General features: G+C 57.0%; 6 protein-coding genes across 6 annotated transcripts; 5 read left to right on the forward strand and 1 right to left on the reverse strand.

The window, feature by feature from the left end:
- Positions 1-3,464: 3,464 nt before the first annotated feature.
- Positions 3,465-6,011, forward strand: CH63R_07206 (uncharacterized protein; the record flags this gene model as incomplete). Its single annotated transcript, XM_018302181.1, has 2 exons — positions 3,465-3,518; positions 3,561-6,011. The coding sequence occupies 2 exons, from the start codon at positions 3,465-3,467 to the stop codon at positions 6,009-6,011; spliced, it is 2,505 nt and encodes an 834-aa protein (XP_018156959.1).
- A 3,127-nt stretch (positions 6,012-9,138) lies between these two features.
- CH63R_07207 (uncharacterized protein) lies at positions 9,139-10,197 on the forward strand (the record flags this gene model as incomplete). Its single annotated transcript, XM_018302182.1, has 1 exon — positions 9,139-10,197. One exon carries the CDS (start codon positions 9,139-9,141, stop codon positions 10,195-10,197), a length of 1,059 nt encoding a protein of 352 aa, XP_018156960.1.
- A 627-nt stretch (positions 10,198-10,824) lies between these two features.
- On the reverse strand, positions 10,825-12,383 carry CH63R_07208 (PHD-finger domain-containing protein; the record flags this gene model as incomplete). The annotated part of the gene is made up of 2 exons (XM_018302183.1): positions 10,825-11,393; positions 11,468-12,383. 2 exons carry the CDS (start codon positions 12,381-12,383, stop codon positions 10,825-10,827), a joined length of 1,485 nt encoding a protein of 494 aa, XP_018156961.1.
- Positions 12,384-12,801: 418 nt separating this feature from the next.
- CH63R_07209 (SCO1/SenC) lies at positions 12,802-13,810 on the forward strand (the record flags this gene model as incomplete). The annotated part of the gene is made up of 3 exons (XM_018302184.1): positions 12,802-13,011; positions 13,092-13,301; positions 13,379-13,810. 3 exons carry the CDS (start codon positions 12,802-12,804, stop codon positions 13,808-13,810), a joined length of 852 nt encoding a protein of 283 aa, XP_018156962.1.
- Positions 13,811-14,440: 630 nt separating this feature from the next.
- On the forward strand, positions 14,441-16,134 carry CH63R_07210 (HAD-superfamily subfamily IIA hydrolase; the record flags this gene model as incomplete). The annotated part of the gene is made up of 3 exons (XM_018302185.1): positions 14,441-14,859; positions 14,989-15,282; positions 15,339-16,134. The coding sequence occupies 3 exons, from the start codon at positions 14,441-14,443 to the stop codon at positions 16,132-16,134; spliced, it is 1,509 nt and encodes a 502-aa protein (XP_018156963.1).
- Positions 16,135-17,846: 1,712 nt separating this feature from the next.
- Positions 17,847-20,582, forward strand: CH63R_07211 (Choline/ethanolamine kinase; the record flags this gene model as incomplete). Its single annotated transcript, XM_018302186.1, has 3 exons — positions 17,847-17,952; positions 18,246-19,699; positions 19,776-20,582. 3 exons carry the CDS (start codon positions 17,847-17,849, stop codon positions 20,580-20,582), a joined length of 2,367 nt encoding a protein of 788 aa, XP_018156964.1.
- Positions 20,583-20,712: the final 130 nt, after the last annotated feature.

A 20,712-nucleotide genomic window follows, 5' to 3' on the forward strand; every position in this document is an offset into this window, starting at 1 on the left:
GCCCGTCGCCTCATGTTGGGGGCCCGAAAGTTATGACCCGAATCCGTTGTCATCTTGAGCGATCAGTCAAAGAACAATTGGGGGCAAAAAACAAAACAAAAAGAAGGTCTTCCTCCCTCTCTGTTGTCTGTTGTCTTGTCTGATAGACAGACAGTTGAGAGCAACTCGGCTCCAGGCACACGAGCCGGTTGCGAGCTTAATCGCTGGTGCGACGAATTGGGCGTTTTGATTGGCCAGCAAGAAGATTGAGAGACAGGGGCCGGTGGTCGGGAGCGACCCGTTGTTTCCCAGTTTGATCCGCCAAACCCCTTCTCAGCAGCCAGCACGAACCTCCCTGTCTTTGGCTCCTTCCTGCTTCGCTAGTCCAGTGGGGTGGTAGGAGCAGGGCAGGTACGACCAGAGTGGGACATGGCCCGTGCTGTGTGCTCGTGGGTGTGCCTCGACTTCCAAGTCGCTCTCTCGTCTCTCATCTCATCCTGCTCGTCCAAACCCGCCATGACCATCATCATAGCTGAGCCGGAAAAAAAGTCCCGACAACCGGCCGAATCTTTAACGGGTTTCCAAGTCTTCTTTTTCCTGCACTGTCGCCATCAATGCGCTGTCCACTATCTGTACCCTGCGTGCGTATGATGCTGGGCGGCAGCAGAGACGACCGTACGGCCCTTATGCAGGCCTTGCCGTATTCCCGTCAACGAGGCCAAGGCACGCGTGGAAAACAGACCTTTGACGCGGTGGGTTTCCATGAAAAGTGTGAACTGAACCCCAAATGTAGAGAGGGGGCTTTGATGAGGTGTCTTAAGATCAGAAATCGTGTCGCCGGGAGACCCACGTCTATTATCGTGTAACAATCTCACCATTTCATCCACCTCATCCCGCACCACGGCAGATATCTCAGACTGTGATCCCTACCTACAGAGCATCCGTTCGGGTGCTGAATTTGACTCTGGATTCAGACGGGGGCCTCCCCGGGCTGCAACCCATCCTATCGGGACCGTTAAAGAAGAAGGGGGCGGGTGATTGGCAATCTGTTTGGGTTTCGTCACCGCGCAGTGACAACTCACACTCACCCACACCCCATTTTCACCACTCTCCCTCTCCTTCTCACACTCCATCTCACTCTCGGTCTCGTTCGCCTTTCTGTTTGCTCTCACCCTCACCCTTGCCGCCTGCTTGCATACGTTCTGAGATCATGAGGTAGACATGGTCAAATCATGAATGTTCCCGTCGGCGAACCTTACCACCACCACTGGTTTGCTGCCATGATCAGGGTCAATAAGGCCGAGGCCAGGACTCTTGTTCATTGCGCCCGGCGCTAGGCGGTGGTGGCAGCTGGGGCAGGTTGGGCCAGGGGCATTTGAGTTTCCTCGTCCTCTTCGGCCGAACATACGACCTCTTCCATGTCCAATGCTTATGCCCATGACACGGGTCCCCAGCCCCCCGATTTTCTCCCACTGGCTCAAATCGTCGAAACCCCCCTGCCGCGGCTCATCGGCCACTGATCAATCGAACAGGTGAGGCGAGCCAGCCCCAATCTCCCAACGCTGTCCGTCCTATCTAGCACAACACCCGATGTGCCAGCTGATGTACAGCAGAGGGCAGGGTGTCTCCGGTTCCCCTCGAGTCGAGGAAACGGGGCGTTCCTAACACCGGCCCTCGATAGTGGCTCGACATATCGACCACACATATATCCCGCGATCCCAAGCGCGTGATGGTGACGATAGTCGACGACGGGGGAACCATACCCCGACCAGACCTCGAAAGATGCCAACTAAGTCATCCCCGTGGACCTGATGCTCAATACTGCAGCCATCTTCCAGGCTGCCGCTGCAGTTGGACAATCTCTATCTACCCGGTCAACCCACCCACCCTGGTCTGGTCTCGGTGGCCTCGGGCTAAGGCACCTCAAGACAGGGAGCGACCTGTCAAGAGCTTGCAATTCCTGCATGTCTGCTCCGTAGTCTCTGTCCATGTGCTCCTGCCGAGAGTGGGAGAGAGCTATCCGCTACATAGGTGGGCGAGAAACGAAAGCTCCGCCCGTGGTGATTATGTTGATTCTAGGCGAGATGATGATTGATGGGTTTGGGGGTATGGTGCCGGTGGCCTGCCGAAACAATTAAAACCCGTCGCGTATCCCATCCCGCGCGTTGCGCAGGTGTGCGTGTGCTGCCCCGTCCCGACTCTGCCCTGCTCTCGTGCGTTCCCAGTCTTGTCTTGCTTGCATCATCATCGTCATCCCGCCCTCCTCGACCCTGATATTGCCCATTCTACACTCACTCACTCGACAGACGACCGACCCCGACACCGACTCGCGTATCCGTCAATGACCTCGACACCCATATCCTGACCAAGGTCGGATGGAGGAGGTGTTACCGGGTGAGCTGACAGAGGTCCGTGTTGGCCCCAGGTAGCAGCAGACTTGAAGTCTGTCGCAACCCAACACAACCCAAACAGCCTGGTACTTACTCAACCCAAAATCAGTCAGCTCTGGTCAGGTTGCTTCAGCTTCAGAGAGCCCCTTTCCCCCTCCATCCCCTATCTCTCTCATCACACCTGTACTACGTGATGCCCTCCACAATCATCTCACTTGCGAGTTGAGATTCAATTTTTCTCGGAGGAAGGCGTGACTGGGGGAAAGAAGGGCAACAACCAACCGGCCACTGCCCAATTGACCGCTCCTTCCTTCCCTCCTTTCACTGGGATCTTCCTGCCCTTCTCTCACACCAACAACCAGCCTGCATAGGGGGGGAAAGAATCGGACACAACCTTGGTTGTTTTTCTTTTCTTCTTTCCACCACGCGGAACCACCTTGCAAAGGCCTTCTCCCACAGCCTGCTTGTGTGTGTTCTCATTCTTACTCTCATCTCACACCAATGTCAAAGGCTCAAAGTCGTCAAACACCGCCAACCACCACTTCTAACTATCACCACCGTTTCAATCTTCGCTTGTCTTTCAGAACCTCTCTGCACACCTGGCAGTGGTTCCCATCAACACTCACACACTTCTGGTTCAAAAATTTTGTCAGCTCACGCCAACTAACGACATCATTGTTCCAAAATTATGCCTATCCGTCTCCAATTGCGCCTCTTTCTCAATCTTACCGTTTGATTCCGCCCACGCGCCCCTAAAGCTCTCAAAGCTCCCAAAGCGCATCTTCGCCTATCCACCCTCTTTTTTTCCAACTCACGGCTCCAACCAACCTCTCGAATTTCTTCACTTTCAGCCCTCCGGCCAGCAAACTTCACCCTCCCTTTTCTCCATACCAGTGGACCCTCAGTTTTTTCCCGACTTCGATTCGTCTTTGCCGAGTAGCATCTTGCCTGCTCCTGCAGACCGCTTTTAATTCACTTTTTTGGGTGTGGTATCTGGTCTACTCTCCATCTTCGAGATACGACCCTACCGAGTAAGCCGTACCCTCTGCCTTCCCTGCACCGGTTCCCTCCAACCTCACCCATTCTTTTTGCTCCATGTTACTCACCCCCGAGCAACCCACACCACACGCACCTCGCCTCCCTTTCGCTGTGCCTCCTCTTTCCGGTACCCGCTGACTTTCTTGAGATCAGCATTCTCGCAGGTCTCCCCCATCAACACCTGCGCTACGCTACGCTACTACGCTACTTCTCACCTCCATTGCGACTCACCACCTCGGTGGTGCAACCTTCACCTTGTCGACTACAGCAGGTCAGACCCGTGACCTGCGCACCTTCGTCAAGTTGACAGACCAAACCCCCCACACGCCCTCTAACGACCGTCACGAAATTCACGAAATCACGACCTCTTTCACTCAGCGCCAGCAGCAGCGGGGGCAACCGCAACCGCAACCGCGAAACGTTACCCCAGATCCTGCCGAGAGGCCGTCCACGCCGGCTTCGTCCCAACTCTCCCAACGCACCCTTCGGCGCACGTCGCGATTCGAAGCCTCCCCGAGTCCTACACCGCAGTCCGCGCGCCAGGTCCACATCGAAGCCGCCTCGCTCGGTTTCAGTCCCAGCCCGCAGCTTGCAACAACTGCACCTGCGCCCGCGCCCGCGCCCGCGCCCACGCCAGCACTTGCGCCAGCGCCGACTCTGAACTACGACTACCGACGAAGCTCACGTGCGAGACGAGCACTCTCACAGGATCTGAGCGAGGACGATTTTGACCCAGAGTCCTCCGACGAAGCTCTGCAACACCTCGACCCGACAATCACATCGTCTTCTCACCCCCCTCGCGAATCTCACCGCCCTCACCGCGTCTCCAGAAACACCCGCAGTGCGATTCTCTTTGCCCTCGAGGAAGCGCTCCGACAACCCCACCCGTTCACGCCTGACGAAATCGAAGAAGGCGCATCCATGGCTGATCTGATTGGAAGCGGCGCTGCCGCTTCCAACGGCAATGCGTCCACCCCGAGTCGCCAGCGTACTACCGGCGCGCCTAACCCCACCAGCTCGCCTTCTGGTATTCGTGGTCCTAGAATGATCATGCAGGAGCGTGCTGCGAGAGAGGCAGCACGGCAGAGAGCTGAGCAAGAACAGATGCAGTTGGAGAGACAACGAGCCGAGCAGGACGCTCGCTTACTGGAGGAGACGCAGAGACGGAATGCGGAGCGCCGTGCTGGCCCCGCCGCTACTGGCGCTGCCGCGGGAGGTTCGGCCGGTGGTGGCGCTACCAATGTGCCCCAACAGGACCCCCCCGCCTCTCAACGCCGACCCGTGGCCACCGACACCCCACAGACCCGGACCAACCCGGGAGGAAGCTCCCGCCAGCCTGCCACGTCCCATGCTCAGACTCGACCCGGCCGAACGGCGTCCACTTCCCAGCCCGGCCAGCAGCCCTACAGCACCGCCCCTCAGGCCGGCTCCTCTCAACAACCGCCCAACGCATCGATTCAGGGCGGCCAGGAGTCTGCCGCTACGGCATCGCGACCTCGAAACTCTTTTCCTCATGCCTTCGAGCGTTGGGAGACCTTGTCCGCCCACTGGGAGGGCCTCACGAGCTTCTGGATCCGACGTCTTGAACAAAACAACCAGGACATCGAGCGCGACCCCGTCAACCAGGCGCTCTCTCGCCAGGTCACCGACCTTACTGCGGCTGGTGCCAATCTCTTCCATGCCGTCGTCGAGCTGCAACGTCTACGTGCCAGCTCGGAGCGCAAGTTCCAGCGGTGGTTCTTCGAGACCAGAGCCGAGCTGGAGCGTGCCCAGGAAGTGAACGCCATGCTGGAGGCGGCCCTTGAAGAGGAGAGACGTGCTAGAGAGAACGCTGTCCAGGCCGCCATCCAGAAAGAGCGTCAACACTCTGCCAACGACGAGCGTGTCAAGGAGATGAAGAAGGAGCTCCAGATCTCCAAGGAGGAGGCCCGTCGCGCCTGGGAGGAGCTCGGTCGACGTGAGCACGAGGAGCGCGAGCGAACCCAGTCTCTTCAGAACGGCCAGCCTACCATCGTCGGCGGCGTCCAGGTCGTCCCTATGACCCAGGGTGTCCCCAGCCGTCACGGGAGCTCTCGCGAGCAACGCGGGTACCAGCCCGAGTACAGCGGGCAGCAACAGGCCGGCTACAGTGCCGAATACTCTCAAGCCCCTGGCGGTCAGTCCAACCCCGCGGGATCCAACAACTTCTACCAATCCGGCGAGGCGGGTCAGGGAGGTGTCACTTACACAGGCGCTGGTTCCGAGGGCGGTTACTCTGAAGGTGAGTACGCTATTGATGCGCAGGGCCAGTTCATTCGCGACTCCCAGGGACACAAGGTCCCCTTCATTGCTCCGCCCTCCCCAGTTTCTGACGAAGGCCTAGAAGAGTATGAGACTCCCGCAACCAACCCTCCCAGCGCCGGCTACTCGCAGACTGCCACCACCTCGGCTGGAGAGCAGCAACAGCAACAGCCGTACACTGGTCAGGACTACAGTGGTTCTGGGTACGCCGCTCCAGGCTGGGAGACGGTTCCTCGGCACCATCACCCAACTCGGCTCAGCGATGTCATGGAGGAGGATGAGCGTAGCCGCGCCAGCAACAGTCAAGTCGGCCGTCATCACTAGTACTCTCCGGCTCGATGCCACTAAACCCCACGGCTATCGACTTTTGTGAAACCTGCGGCGTTCACTACTGCCGACGGCGACGCCATTGGCATCAAAACTGGACCTAGACGAACACACGCTTATTCTGGCCTTTTGGCACCCTTGTCCTCGTACATATGACTCGGAAAACATCTGCCAGCTGGCGAGGCGGCGGATCAAAGCAACGCATCATAGCCACTCCATTCGACGGAGTGTACTGAACGAGTATCACGATTTCTTCTTTCTGCACATACGACACGAAGGGCGTCCACGGCAGTCCATGCTCATTTAAAGCATCATCGACAGACACGCGCCACGGGACTTTACTACAGCAGCTGTTTCACCGTTTTTTATGGCACGGAGAGAAGAGGAAGCTCCATGCGACGGGAGAAAGAGACTTCGGAATTTCTTTCCCCCCCTCTAGACATTGTTGGACTTTCTCAAGCGCGACTTGACTAATATTTCCTCTCCTCTAATTTTTGGCATGAGATCGCCTATTGCGCGAATACAACAACAAAGAGAAACGGCTTTTTGCGAGAGACAATGATTCGGCATGGCGGGCACGGCGATTGGCGGACGGGTATGGCATCAAGGGTCAACATCGCAAGAATACTGTGTTCGGTTTTTTGGCGGCATGCGATTGATTTTCTTCTCTTTCTCTCTCTGTCCGTCTCTCTTTCTCGGCTGCCGCCTCACCTTCCGTCTTGAGTCCTCTCGAGGGATGTATATCGTTCTTCGACGGTGTCCGCGGTCGCGAACCAGCGAGCTCTCATACTACGATTGGCAACCCGGCCGGGACTACCGGCGGCGGAATTTCTGGGGAAGGAGAAAGATGAGAGATCAAACACGCTGGACTCCTTTTTCTTTGTGCGTATCGGGACCGTGTTCTTCTGCACTGGGCCAGGAAGGGGCGAGCAGGAGTAGCCCTGTATTTGTAAAAAGGAGACTCTTAAAAAAGTTGTAGGAGATAATTCATTACACGGGTACGGTACATAAAAACACACGCACGCGTATGTGGACTGCCCCATCGGATGGAATGCGTCCTGGCTGGGTGATGAGATGAGCGAGAGTCCAGGTCGTCCGTTTGTAGTCCAGCTCGGCCGGTGGACGGGCTCAAACAGACAAGGGAGACGCGTGAAGCGGTGGCTAGGGGACGATGCGAGATTGCTTATCCGGTCGTCGGATGGGACTTACATTCTCGAGGTCGATGGGGGCTTGACCTTGACATGCAGGTGAGACAGCGCCGCCACCTTGCCGGCATCCCTTGAGGTGAGCGGCAGAAGTTCGTCGGTGGCCGACCTGGGTAGATGGGGTCCAGAGGCATTCTTTCGTCAATGCCTTCTCGGTCGGTCGTTCCTTATGGAGTACGGCATGAAGGATGTGTTGGCTGGGTGAGGCGATGGAATGAGGATGGTTGTTTGTCTGGGAGTCGTTCCGCTAGTACGTGTATACATCTCCGCAGGCTGCAGGACGCCTTGTGGTTCGCTCGGACGTCGTTGTCGGCCACGGCTGCTGCCGGTGGAAAGCAAGGCACTGAAGATTGTCGAGGTTGAAGAGACCTTAATTATGTGGGATCCAAGAAAACACGGCGGGGGTTGTAGATGTCCATATGGGTTTTCGAAGCGTTCTGGGCCCTGATGTAGATCGACGTATTCTTGTTTCCAGATGGTGCAGAAACGCCGGATCCGTTGCAGGTGCTTCTATCTCTCACTGAATCAGAGAACTGATTTCCAAACTGGCTACGTGAATGGGACAACAGTCACTCACAACAGCCCTATGGCTCCCATGAACACATGGCATTCCCTTCCGGCGCCTGGTAAACTGGGCACACAAGGGATGGCAGCTCACGGCTCAACTGGCAATGATGCAGCTATCTCCCTTGGGCTTTCCTTGAGCGAGCATGTCATTGACTTATGTTGAGGGACGCCTCACACATCGCCAGACATGTCCATAGAGGACGATTTCGCGTGTAACTCTTTACCCTGCGTGATCTGACGAGGAGAAAGCAATTTGGGAAGGAAAACAATGCCTCACTAATACCAACAATCATCCCGTGCCTCCACCGTTGCAATCTTCATTCACATATACTAGTGCTATGCTCATCCGTGCTTCCATCGGTTCGTCGGTATTCTCACACGAAGGATCCGGGAAACGCCAGAGGAGGCTGGACCCGAGTTCTTCCTGAAAGACGGAGTCAGCAGGTCTCGTATGGCATCTGATCTTCCAATGATATCATGCAGGTGCCTGCAATGTGTGCTATCAGACGATGATTCGTCCTGGCGGCTGTTCAACATGCAGATAGGCCCATTGGCTGCGGCCTAAAACCACAGCCAACCATGACCGAGAGGCTTGCAGGCACAAGAGGAGAGAATTGCGAAACCCTGCAATTCGTTGGCTGGTTCATAAGCAACTCATCGCTTCTGCGCATGCTGGAAATTTGCTGGAAATTTCCTAAGATCATCTTCGAAACAGACCTCCACGTTTGCAAGAAACTTGCCAGTGTTGTCACCCAGTCACAACTAATAAACGTTCAATCACCACAGACAACGCCCCTGATGGATGTCCTCTCTGACACATGGGTTGACCACCCCCTCGATGACAGTTGTAATTTTGACAACTACTTGGGTGGCGGGAGAGAGTGGGAAGGCGGGCGATACTTCGACAGGGACGACGATGGTAGAGGACCTGTCATAACCCAGCTTTTGAGTTCTACTACATGGGAGCGACGTCGAAATCACCACCGCCATGAGAGCGAAGTCAATGTGGCTGATATTCTCGTGGATCGGATCTCGAACCTGAGCATTGAGCCTTCCGGGGGAGGCGGCAGCTGTGGCAGCGCTTCCGCGAGCAGACATAAGCCTCCTCCATTGCTAGCCTGTCCGTACCTCAAGCACAATCCAGAGGTATACGGTCGACGGCGGTGCCGCGGAGCGGCTTTCGATTCCATTAGTAGACTGAAGTGGGTCGGTCATAGGTTTCTCACGCACGTGTTCACGATATTGACGTCGAGGTTCAATGTAGGGCACATCTTTACAGTAATCACTCCCAGAAGCCAAACTGCTTGCGCTGCCGTAGGGTCTTCGCAACAGACGAGGAGGTGGACCAACATATGGAGTCAGACGACACATGCGAACGTGCCAAGGGCGTCGTTGTTGAAGGATTCGACAGGAACCAGAAGACGAGGCTACAAAGCAAGAAGCGCGGCGGAGTGGGTGTGAAGTCCGATGAAGAGAAATGGAAGGATATCTTTCGGATTCTCTTCCCGGACTCCACCGAAGTTCCCGGCCCATGTGTGTACTGCAAAGAAACGAGGGACCTGCTGCAGTCATTGACTTTTGAGCCAGATTACAGCCTGTGCTTCGACGAAACGGCCAAAAACGGGTCCGTGACGCAGCCAGAGAAGAGCGAAACGAAGCGGAAACTCCCCGAAGACATCCAGCCACAGCTCGAAAAGGAGACGCATATCAAGATACGCAAGATTGCCGGCGGCGACCTGAGCGAGACGAAGCAACGTGAGCTCGTGGCGGCTATCGTCCAGGAAGTCTTGTTACCCAGAATCCTCCGGCAGCCAGGGGACGAGGGAGAGCCACCGGGCTGTCCAGCAGTCGTTGTGGCTCCCGAGGACTTGAACGGCTCTGCTAGCACTTCCTCTGACGGCGAGAAGAGTCTCGGGTCGACTTCGACGGCCTCGCCAAGCTCTATCAGCTCGCTTGCGGCACTGCAACCGTCATACCAGGCGAAGTCGGATATTTCCGTGGCTCCGGGTGAGGATGCCCCTGACAACGGTGGAATGGCGGATGTCCTGAAGTTGGTATTGGGAACGGAGGACAACCTACAACCTTCGAACAATTTGGTGGATCCGATCGACCCGGAGCTTCTGTGCCCGTACGATCCGACCCTCGGCGGCTGGTCTACTGGGGGCGAGAACGGCCCTATGGGAACAAGCGAGGAGTGGATGGGCGGCTGGGCCGTTACTCATCAACCGGTAGTCCCCTTCACGTGGGACGGCAGCTTTTGCCCCGAGGAGCAGCGCGACGATGCAGCTCTCCTGGAAGGCACTTCGGACAATGGACATGTCTCAGGCGCGCCTGTGCCCGATCTTTTGACGACGAACTTTGCAGAGGAAGGTTTCAGCTGGGCGGATATGGGAATGTCGTCGTGGCCATAGGGTGTTGTCCCTAGGACAATGCCATGAGCGTGCTAGAGACTCTGCCGGAAGGACAATGTTGGTGGGGTTTTCCATGATCATAGGGACTAAGAATATTGTACATTGAGGTATTGATGAAAGGGATGTGCGGTAATGGGGTTTCCAAGAATTGGTTTGACTTGTCACCTGCCATGCGTATGGGAGATGATACTCCAAGCCGCAGGGGCTGTTGGTCACATTTGAATTATCCGTAATCATCTTTATCCGCTGCCCGAGTAGCTCAGGTAAACTAATTGCATTATAACCTGAGAATCCGTTTTACTAAGCGAGACCCCGTTTGCGATGGGTGAGGTTGAGAAATAGAGAGAGATTGGGATGGGAGAGAGACCCGTCAAAGCAGGCGTGTGTATAATATGATTGCGTGTATGACGATGTGTCTGGTTGCGTAACGTGTGGTGCGGCCTCAAAACTACAGTGCAGACTAATTTTCTTCATTTGGCACCGTTATCGTATAGCGAGCTTCTGATGCAAAGCACATGGTTCGCAGTCGACAGTCCAAAGCAAGAAACATCACTCCCAAAACCTCCCTCAAAACGCCAATGTCGCCGTCGCCACAACACCAAAAACTCCACGAAACCTCGAAAACTCTCACGCAGACCGGGGTGGTCCGAGAGTTCCATCGGGAAGGACGGCCTGGACGTAATTCTTCTCGGCCTCCTTCCTCAGCTTCCGCTCGGCGGCCGACTGCTTGATCAGGCGCTCCTTGTCGAGCTTCTTGTTTGCGTCCATGGCCAGCAGCTTCATCTGGTATCGCACGTCCCTAGTGTGGATCGAGTACCAGCCCTGGTGCGCCTTGCAGCGCTTCTTGTCGCAAATGTTCTTGTCGTCGCCACTCAGCCGGCTGCCGACGTCGAGGCTGCCGGCCTTGAAGATCTCCTTGGCCTCGTCTGAGTGGAGCCAGTTGGCAAAGGGCCCGACGACGCCGACTTGGTCGAGCCGGTCATCGTAACCGCACGCCGCGTCGTCGAAGTGCTTGGACGCGATGAGAGACTTGCGCCGGTCGCTGGCCCAGTCGAGCAGCTGCAGCATCTTCTGGCAGAGGACGACCTCCTCGCCCATCTTGTAGCGCTCGGCGGCCGAGGTCTTGAGGATGTCGACCTCCTCCTCAGTCAGGATGCCGGGAGCGAGAGTCTTACTCTTAGCCTCGGGACTCTCGGCTTGCGATTACGGAGTTAGCTTTGCCTCGTAAAAGCACCTGTTCGGGTGCGCAGGGTTGTTTTCTTCCACATACCTCCAGTGGCCGGGGGAGCGAACGGACGAGTTTGGACCCTCCACTGGCCATCGTCCGGATCGACGGCGGCCAGATCGCTGTTCAAAAGAGCCATGAGCTCCTCCTGGGTCAGTCCGTTCTGGGTGTTTTTAGCCAAGGACTTCTTGGGCAACGAGGCGATGCCCTTCTCCCACCACAGCTGCTTGTGCTCGTCGGAGCAAAAGGCGCTCTTCTCGCCATCGCCGTATAGACGGGCGGCCTTGACGCACTTGCCGTAGGAGCAGATCTTCTTGAACAGGCTGACGACGTTATTCTCGACGTCGGTGCAGTTAGGGCACACGAAGCGCTCGATGAGGTTCTCGCCAACGTCCTTAGCAATGTCGATGCACTCCCCGTGGAACCAGTCCTCGCAGACGTCGCACGAGATCATGAAGCGGTGGTCGTCGGGGCCGCGACAGATGCAATACGGTCCGTTGTCGGATTCTTCGTCCGAGCCACCGCCCGGCTCCTCCTGCAGGTTGGTCGACGACGTCGTGGAGACGGTGTCGGCCTGCTTCTTCGGCCTGCCAGCCTTGGTGCCGCCGCCGCCCTTGGGCCGCTTTGGCGTCTTCTTGATTGCAGCGGTACCCTTCTTCTTGGGAGCCATCTTTTGCGGTTCGTGAGGCTTCTCCGTCGTTTCCAGGATGGTGGTGCTGGGGTTGGCTGTTGGTGAGGCTGGGTCTGTTGGTTGCTGAAGTGTGGGTGGGAGATGATCTGGATCTGAGGAAGGAGGAGCAAATTTGGAATCTGTCTGGTTTGAGACTGCGGCTTGAGACGCGGCCGGAGGTGCTTCTGGAGGAACAGCGGCGTCTTGGACAGGTGCATCTGCCATTTCATGGTCATTCTCATCCTGCCTGCCTCCGTCCCCTTTCACCTTGGGCTCAACATCTGAATCCATGTTTCCCTAACGTCGGCTTCCCACAGCGACAATGAATGCGACCTTTGAGCTCCCGTATTCAAAAAGAAGCAGAGATGATAAGTCCTTATGACTAAAAATGATAAGACAGGGTTCTTGTTGGTGTGCAGGGGTGTTGGAGGTTGTGAAGTTGAGCTTCACTGGGTGAAGTCCTAGCATTGACGAGACCCACAATTCATTCGGTGAATGGATTTCGGTGTGGCAAGGTGAGGAACGTAGTGACCGCCAATTATCCCGCATCAACTATTATTCCGATTCTTAAATTTTGTACAGTGGCCCAAGCTCACCGAGAGCTTTTTTGGATCTTCCGATGTCCAGCGGCAGCTAGGATCTCTTCCCAGTCGTAATTGTAATCACCTCCCCTCGAATACGGCAACCCAACACCCCAATTGCAGCAGCCATGTCGCAACCATCCTCGAGGCTCTTGTGGAAGTCCATTTCCTCCACATCAGCGACACAATGCCGCAGATGCATCTCCCAAGCAGCGATCCCTAAGCAGACCCGGCCGACTGCCGCGCCGAATGCGTTCCAGACGAGACCCTCTCCGGCGCAGAGAAGGACGAAGACATACAAGACTGTGGAGGAGGCAAAGAGCAGATATAGATCAGGGGTAAGGGAGTCATTGCCGTTTGAGAACAAGCATCCAAGTTGAATTTGGGAGCCGATGAGCTGACTGGGCTTTGTAATCAGCCCTTCTCGTGGAAGGCCGGTCTTCTGTTCGTCGGCACAGGTGTTGGCTTGACATGGTACTTTGAACACGAGAAGCAGCGCATGGAGCGCAAGCGCATCGCGGATGCGACCAAGGGCATCGGACGGCCCAAGGTTGGAGGGCCGTTTGAGTTGACCGACCAGAACGGAAACAAGTTCACGAGCGAGGACATGAAGGGCCGATATGCATTGGTATGAACCGCCCCCAGTTGCCGAATGCATACGGAATTAGCAGCAGCAGCAGCAGCAGCTCTAACAAAAGTCACTAGGTCTACTTTGGCTTCACGCACTGCCCCGACATCTGCCCCGACGAGCTCGACAAGATGGCCCAGATGTACGACCTCGTCGAGCAGAAGCGACCCGGCTCGGTGCTCCCTATCTTCATCACGTGCGACCCGGAGCGCGACACCCCGGCGGTGGTCAAGGAGTACCTCGCCGAGTTCCACCCTAAGTTCATCGGGCTGACAGGTACCTACGACGAGATCAAGGACATGTGCAAGCTGTACCGCGTCTACTTCAGCACGCCGCAGCATGTTAAGCCCGGCCAGGATTACCTGGTAGACCACAGCATATACTTTTACCTGATGGACCCCGAGGGCGACTTCGTCGAGGCCCTGGGACGCCAGCACTCGCCGTCGGCGGCGGCCAAGGTCATCCTGGACCACATGAACGACTGGGAGGGCAGCTGGAAGAAGAACTAAGGGCGGGCCGACGACGAAGGATTAAAGAAAAGGGGGGGGGGGGGCAGGGAGGCCATGTCGAATTGTGTAATATGTACCACCAGCTGTTCATGCGATAGACCTTTGAGCAATGGGCTCCGAGACCACTCAATCACGTTGTAATATCATTGTACACATACGGACCGTTTTACGGGCCTTGTAGCCGGTATATACATGTTTTCACGGCTGAAGCTTTCACTGGGAGGATGCTTTGAATTAAGTAAGGGTATCAAGATGTTCTTAAGTCTAAGCAAATGTTCTTTGTCACTTGAGGCCCTTGTAGGTAGCTCTTGACTCTGTGTTGGTGTAGACAGAAACCCGAGTGATCCTCACTTGCCTTGAACGACACCTCCAACCGCCGTAGGGAATGGCATCAACTAGAATTCGAGGGCTACTAGACATCACCCTCTCATTCTAGGTTTAATACTTGTCATTTTACTGCCGTGGGAAGCCGTTACACCAATAGTCAAGAAACACCCCGCCGCCGCCGTCTGCAGCGGCCGCCGGCACGAGCTCTGCCGCTAAAATTAGCGAGTGGGGTTGGGTGGCAGTGGGTCATGCGCAGGGAATGGCGGGGAGCTCTCAATGCTTCTATCACACCCGGTACGGAGCATGTACCTAAGGTATCTGCTGTATCCGTGCGAGTCCACCTCAACGTTGAATCATCATCACCTCTCACTCACTCACTTACTCACTCCGTCTTCTAGAGAGCCAACCCATTTCCACTCTTCAACCGTAATATGCGAAACATTTCATACTGTTGATTTCAAGCCGGGATACATAATGAGTCGGGCAGGTAGAGCCACGGGCCTTGGCCGGCTTTCGAGGCCGCTCACGACTTGGACGGCACGCGCTCCGTTCCGGCTCGCGGCGGCCGGTATCGGGCGTCATGACAGAGGCTTCGCGGTCTTGAACAAGAACGGCGTAACAGGGCCAGTGCGCTGGGAGGCCTCGAGGCTGCAGCGGCGATTTAGCACCAAGAAGCCTGTTTTCGAGGCGGGCGAGGCCCCTTCATTTGCATTCGCATTCGAGTGAGTAAACCCAACCCCCCCTCTCCCCCGATAAGCATGTGTACGCCTCGTATAACAGGCGGTGACCCCAACGTTGGCATTTGTTTTTCACCACAAGAGTCGAAGAGCTGCGACTGACGAAAAGGCAAGCATCGACGGTGTCCTGCTGCACGTGGCAAAGCCCATCCCCGGCGCCGCCGAGTCGCTGCGGTACCTCAACGACAACAACATCCCCTTCATCCTACTGACGAACGGCGGGGGCCGGCCCGAGGCTGTCCGCGTCAGGGACCTTAGTGAGAAGCTCGGCGTCGAGCTCTCGGTGGACAACTTTGTGCAGTCGCACACGCCATTCCAGGAACTGGTGCATGGGCCCGAGGGTTTGGGGGACAAGACCATCTTCGTGACTGGCGCCGACGCGCAGAAGTGCCGCGAGATCGCAAGGCAGTAGGTTTTCCTCACGCAAACGGCACATGTACTCACTACTCACATCAACGCGTCAGGTACGGGTTTAAGAATGTCGTGACGCCGGCGGACATCATCCACGCGTACCCGGACGTGTTCCCCTTTGACCGGCTCATGAAGTCGGTCTATGCGTCGACGCACGAGCCGCTCCCGAAGCCGATCTACACGGGCGGCGGCGACGCGGCGGAGTCGGAGGTGCTTAAGATCGACGCCATGTTCGTGTTCAATGACCCGCGCGACTGGGCGCTCGATATCCAGATCATCACGGACCTGCTGCTTTCGCGCGGGGGCGTGCTCGGGACGTACTCGACCAAGAACGGCGACGCGGCGTTACCCAACGGCGGGTGGCAGCAGGACGGGCAGCCGGCGCTCGTGTACTCGAACGCCGACCTCGTGTGGCCGACGACGTACCACTTGCCGCGGTTCGGGCAGGGGGCGTTCCAGGCGGCCGTGGCTGGGGTGTGGCGCGAGGTGACGGGCGGGGCGGCGCTGCGGACGACGGTGTTCGGCAAGCCGTTCGCGACGACGTACCGGTATGCAGAGAGTGTGCTCAACGCGCACCGGCGGGCGGTGCTGGGCAAGACGAGCAGAGATGTCGGCGAGTTGGCGCCGCTGAAGACGGTGTACATGGTCGGGGACAACCCGGAGAGCGACATCCGCGGGGCCAACGACTACAGCAACGACGAGACGGAGTGGTCGTCGGTGCTGGTCAGGACGGGGGTCTGGAAGCAGGAGAGGGGCCCGCCGACGCACGCGCCCAAAATGATTGTGGACGACGTCAAGGCGGCGGTGGAGTGGGCGCTGCAGAGGGAGGGGCGGACGACCAAGGTGTAGCATTCATGGCGCGGGACTGTAGAGTGTGTCCAGCATTGCATGGGACTGTAGAGGTCGTTGGCACATGACAACTTCAGAGGACATATTGAGCGAGGCGTTACGAATGACAGAGACAGAGACAGAGACAGAGTTGCCGGGAGCTTGTCGTGACATGATAGGTGAAAGTGGCTGGGTTGTGCTGTACCACCAATGATAAGGCGGGTTGAGGCGAGTTAGACACGAGACTGATGATTTGCGTGGCGTGAAGGCTGGCGTGGCATGACGACGAACTTGCTATGATCTAGTTCAATTAACAGGTTTGGGTGGATCGTAAGCCGTCTTGGCTTGGTATATGCGTATGTATGTGTGTGTGTGTGTGTGCTACTGAACATGCAGTACGTATGCTAGGTGTGTATGTGCATGCATACGTTGGTAGTAAATGTCCTTCGTGTGCGTCGCTATGTACGTCACATGCAAGTCCCTTTCCAAGATGCCCAAGCAGGGGTCGGCAGCTCCCGACTGGACAGGAGCAGGGTCCGTTGACGTCACGTTCGAGTGCGCTTGGGCTGCGTGTTGTGTTGCTTTGCGTGGCACAGCTTTCCGAAATCCAGCTTTACATACCTAGCTGCCTGCAATCGCAAGACTTAAACGACATAGCAATGTTCACGAGACATTGGGTGGACGAGCCGAGTGTGTTAGTTGGGCGGGTTGAGCAGGACACATTTCGGGCGTAGCGCGAAAAACAAGATGAACCAAAACCGCTCTAGGAATTTTGACATGTGCCACGGGGGGTGTTCTTTAGAAGTCGGTGGAATCCATTTCGGCGCTTGTCGTGGGCCCCTAGTTTTGGCAGTTTGTGAAATTGTCGCTTCGTGCTGATATTGATGGTCGACCGGGGACGATATCTTGGTACGTACCGTTCATTGGCCTGCACCTGACCCAGGCTTCAACCCCACCGTCCGAGCAGCTCCCCACGGCTCGGTCAACAAAACGGTCCAAACGGGTCTCGGCTAGCTAGCTGTGCGTCCCCTGTTGTCGCTACTGCTTACTGCTGCTATCGGTACACAAGCACCGATCGAGCGCTCATTACGGCTGCTTTTCCCTCGCAACACACGACAAATTACCTCTTTGCAACTGCAATCTATTGCATAGTTTTATCACACTCATCTGAACTACCTGTACACCGTACTTGTACCTACAGTCCTTCTGCCACCTGCAAACTCTCCTCTCCAACAAACACCAACCCCATAACCCCATCACCCCTCACTACCTACATCGCACTTAAGATACACAAGCTACCTTCCTAGAACAAGCTGGGGTCGACTGTCCTGTGCTGTGCTGTGCTGTCCCGTCCTGTATAGAGTAGGTACGTACCTATACAACGCTGGTGAGCCCCACGATAGGTAAGTCGATAACCCCTCACACAGACACACACCCGATAAGACTTTCCCCCCGACTCGCGACCGCAATCTGTCACCTCTCATCTCATACCTACCTATTACCATTACCATACAATTATCCCCTACCTCGCTCATTCCCACCGCAACGGAAGGGCAAGCTCGATTCTCCACCGAAGACTACCCTCAGGGTCTTCTCAGGCCCAAGCCATCCCTATTCCATCTGCTCATCCCATCTACCTACCTACAGTTCCTACTTTTCCCACGAACTTACCATCACCGCACACCTCGTCTTATTCGGAACCTGCCCACGTCGCCCTTGTGCCTGTCGTCGCAATGTCCTCCTCCTCGCCCCAGGTCAACGGCCTGCCCCTGCGCTCAGCCTTGAAGACGGACGACGACAGCGACAAGCCCTCCTCCTCGGCCACCACCTCCGGCAAAGGTCAGTTCTCCCCCTCGCTTCGCCCGGCCTTACCTGAAGTCTGCAGGCCCGGCACCCTCATCAAGTGGTATCGTGTGATGCCTTTTCGTCGGACACTTTGCAAACAATGGGCAACGCATCCATGCAAGCTCAAGCCGCGGTGGCCACTCGCTCACATGCTTTTGCCCCGGGTCACCCAGTGACGCTTCGCGCAAACTTGCTTCGCACACACCACAGTCACGACTTGATGGACCGGTACCGTCGCTGGGCTTACAAGACCTCAGAATCCAATGCCTTTGCTAACCCCGTCGCAGTCGTCCAAATCGCCGAGCCAGAGGCTGATACCGTCTCGCCCCCAAACCCACCACCTCCCGAACAGCAGGCTCACCATAAGAGGCAGTACGCCGCCAACATGGCAAAGAGACTGAGCGGCCGTATGGGTCTCACGAGCTCCTCCTCCTCTCGCTCATCTCCGGTTCTGGAACCCTCGCCTTCCCAGTCTTCTGCCGATGACTCCTCAGCAGCTGCTGCCGCCGCCGCCGCTCAGCAGTCTCATCACCGTCATGGCCAGAAACACTACTATGAAAGCCAGAAGCTGCTCGCTCAGCTTCATGACTGGCTGGAGCACGAGCGCAAGAAAAAGGCCTCTCGCAAAAGCAAGACGTCCCCCCGCCGCCGCTCGCCGCAGTCCAAGACTAAGAAGGAGCGGTCGCCGGCGCCTGACGCAGCAGCGGAGCCCGCCACCGCACCCCGCCCCCGCTCCGACTCGATTGATTCCGATTCGAGCGATGTGTCGTTCGACAGGCTACAGAGAATTATCGAGGACAGCATGGCCTCCATGGGTATCAACTCGGTCCCTCAGATGTCCCCCAAGCTCGGCAGGCGCCCCTCTGCCCGCCACCGAAAATCCCACTCGCGCAGCTTGCTTCACAGGACGGCGAGTTCCGACACCGACTACGTTGGCGACGACGTCGTCGTGCCCACCTGCGACGCCGTCCTCGACAACTCCAAGACACTCAGCTACAGCGGCGGCGGTGGGAAAAGCACCGACGACTTGAGCAAGGCAGACGACAAGGAAAAGGCCTGGGCGACATTCAAGAATGAAATCGTGCGCCTGACGCACACCCTCAAGATCAAGGGGTGGAGGAGGGTCCCCTTGGAGAGTGGCAACAGTGTCATAGTGAAGCGTCTCAGTGGCGCCCTGACCAACGCCGTCTATGTCGTATCTCCCCCTGAAAATCTCGATGAGAAGACGACTGGCAAGAAGCCTCCGCCAAAGCTCCTCTTGCGCATTTACGGCCTCGAGCATCTCATCGACCGTGAAAACGAGCTCAGCGTGCTCCGAAGGCTGGCTCGCAAGAGGATCGGCCCCAGACTTCTGGGATGCTTCACCAACGGCCGTTTCGAGGAGTACTTCAACTCCATCACCCTCACGCCCAGCGACCTGCGTGAGCCTGAGACCTCCAAGCAGATCGCTAAGCGTATGCGCGAGTTGCACGTGGGCATCGACGTCCTGGAACGGGAAAAGGACGAAGGTCCCGCCGTGCTGAAGAACTGGGACTCCTGGCTGAGGAACGTCGAAAAGAAGATTGCGGCCCTCGACGACGGTGTCCGAAGGGGTAACAGCGTGTTCCGCGGCCACGGCTACGTCTGCGGCCTGGAATGGCACCGTTTCAAGGAGCTTTACGACAAACACCGTGAACTGGTGCTTAGCGCTTACAAGGGCCACCAGGGGATCCGCGAACGGCTCATATTTGCCCACAACGACGTAAGTATAATCGTCCCCTTTTTATCTTGTGTAGTTATTGGTTGGATGGGAGGAAAGAAATACTGACAGCTTCCAGACGCAATACGGCAACATCTTGCGCATGCGCCCGGACGACGAAAAGTCTCCTCTTCTGCAGCCCGCCAACGAGCACAAGCAACTCGTCGTCATCGACTTTGAGTACGCCGCTGCGAACGTCCCCGGTCACGAGTTCGCCAACCACTTTACCGAGTGGGCCTACGACTACCACCACGAAACCCTTCCCTTCCGTTGCAACACGGCCTGCTACCCGACCATCCAGGAGCAGCGCCGCTTCCTCAAGGCCTACGTCGAGCACCGCCCCCAGTTCACCCATAGCGCCGCCTCCACCCCGCGGCTCGGCCCCGCCGACGCACCCGCCGGCAGCACCACGCCAGCCCTTCTCCCAACCAGCTCCTCGAGCTCCATCGTTGAGTTCATGCTCGACGCCCGCGTGCCGCCGAACCACTGGAAGGACGAGGAGCGCCGCGCCGAGGAGGCCATCGAGGCCGAGGTCAAGGAGCTGTACGAGGAGACACGCCTGTGGCGCGGCATCAACAGCGCCATGTGGGTCGCTTGGGGCATCGTCCAGGCCAAGGTGCCCGGCTTCGAGTCCCGCGAGGAGATTGAGCAGCAAGAGAAGCAGGCCCAGAACGAGGCCGCCGCCGCCGCGGGCGACGTCGACGCCAAAGCCGAGGTCCAGGCCGCTGCGGACGCCGAAGAGGACGAGGGCGACGAGTACGACTACCTTAGCTACGCCCAGGACCGCGCCTTCTTCTTCCTCGGCGACTGCGTCAACATGGGCATCGTCAAGAAGGAGGACCTCCCCGAGGACGTCCAGAGCCGGATTAAGATTGTGGACTTTTGAATTTGCTTACATACGACTCCCCCCTCGCTGATGTGTTTTATAATTTTACCTTCATTACATGCATTGAGCTCCAATCAGAAAGCCAGCTTGACACCATTTTGAATATTGTTCTCGCAATTGGTCAAGGGGT

This window comes from Colletotrichum higginsianum, chromosome 5, assembly GCF_001672515.1.
Source record: "Colletotrichum higginsianum IMI 349063 chromosome 5, whole genome shotgun sequence".
NCBI lineage: Eukaryota > Fungi > Ascomycota > Sordariomycetes > Glomerellales > Glomerellaceae > Colletotrichum > Colletotrichum higginsianum.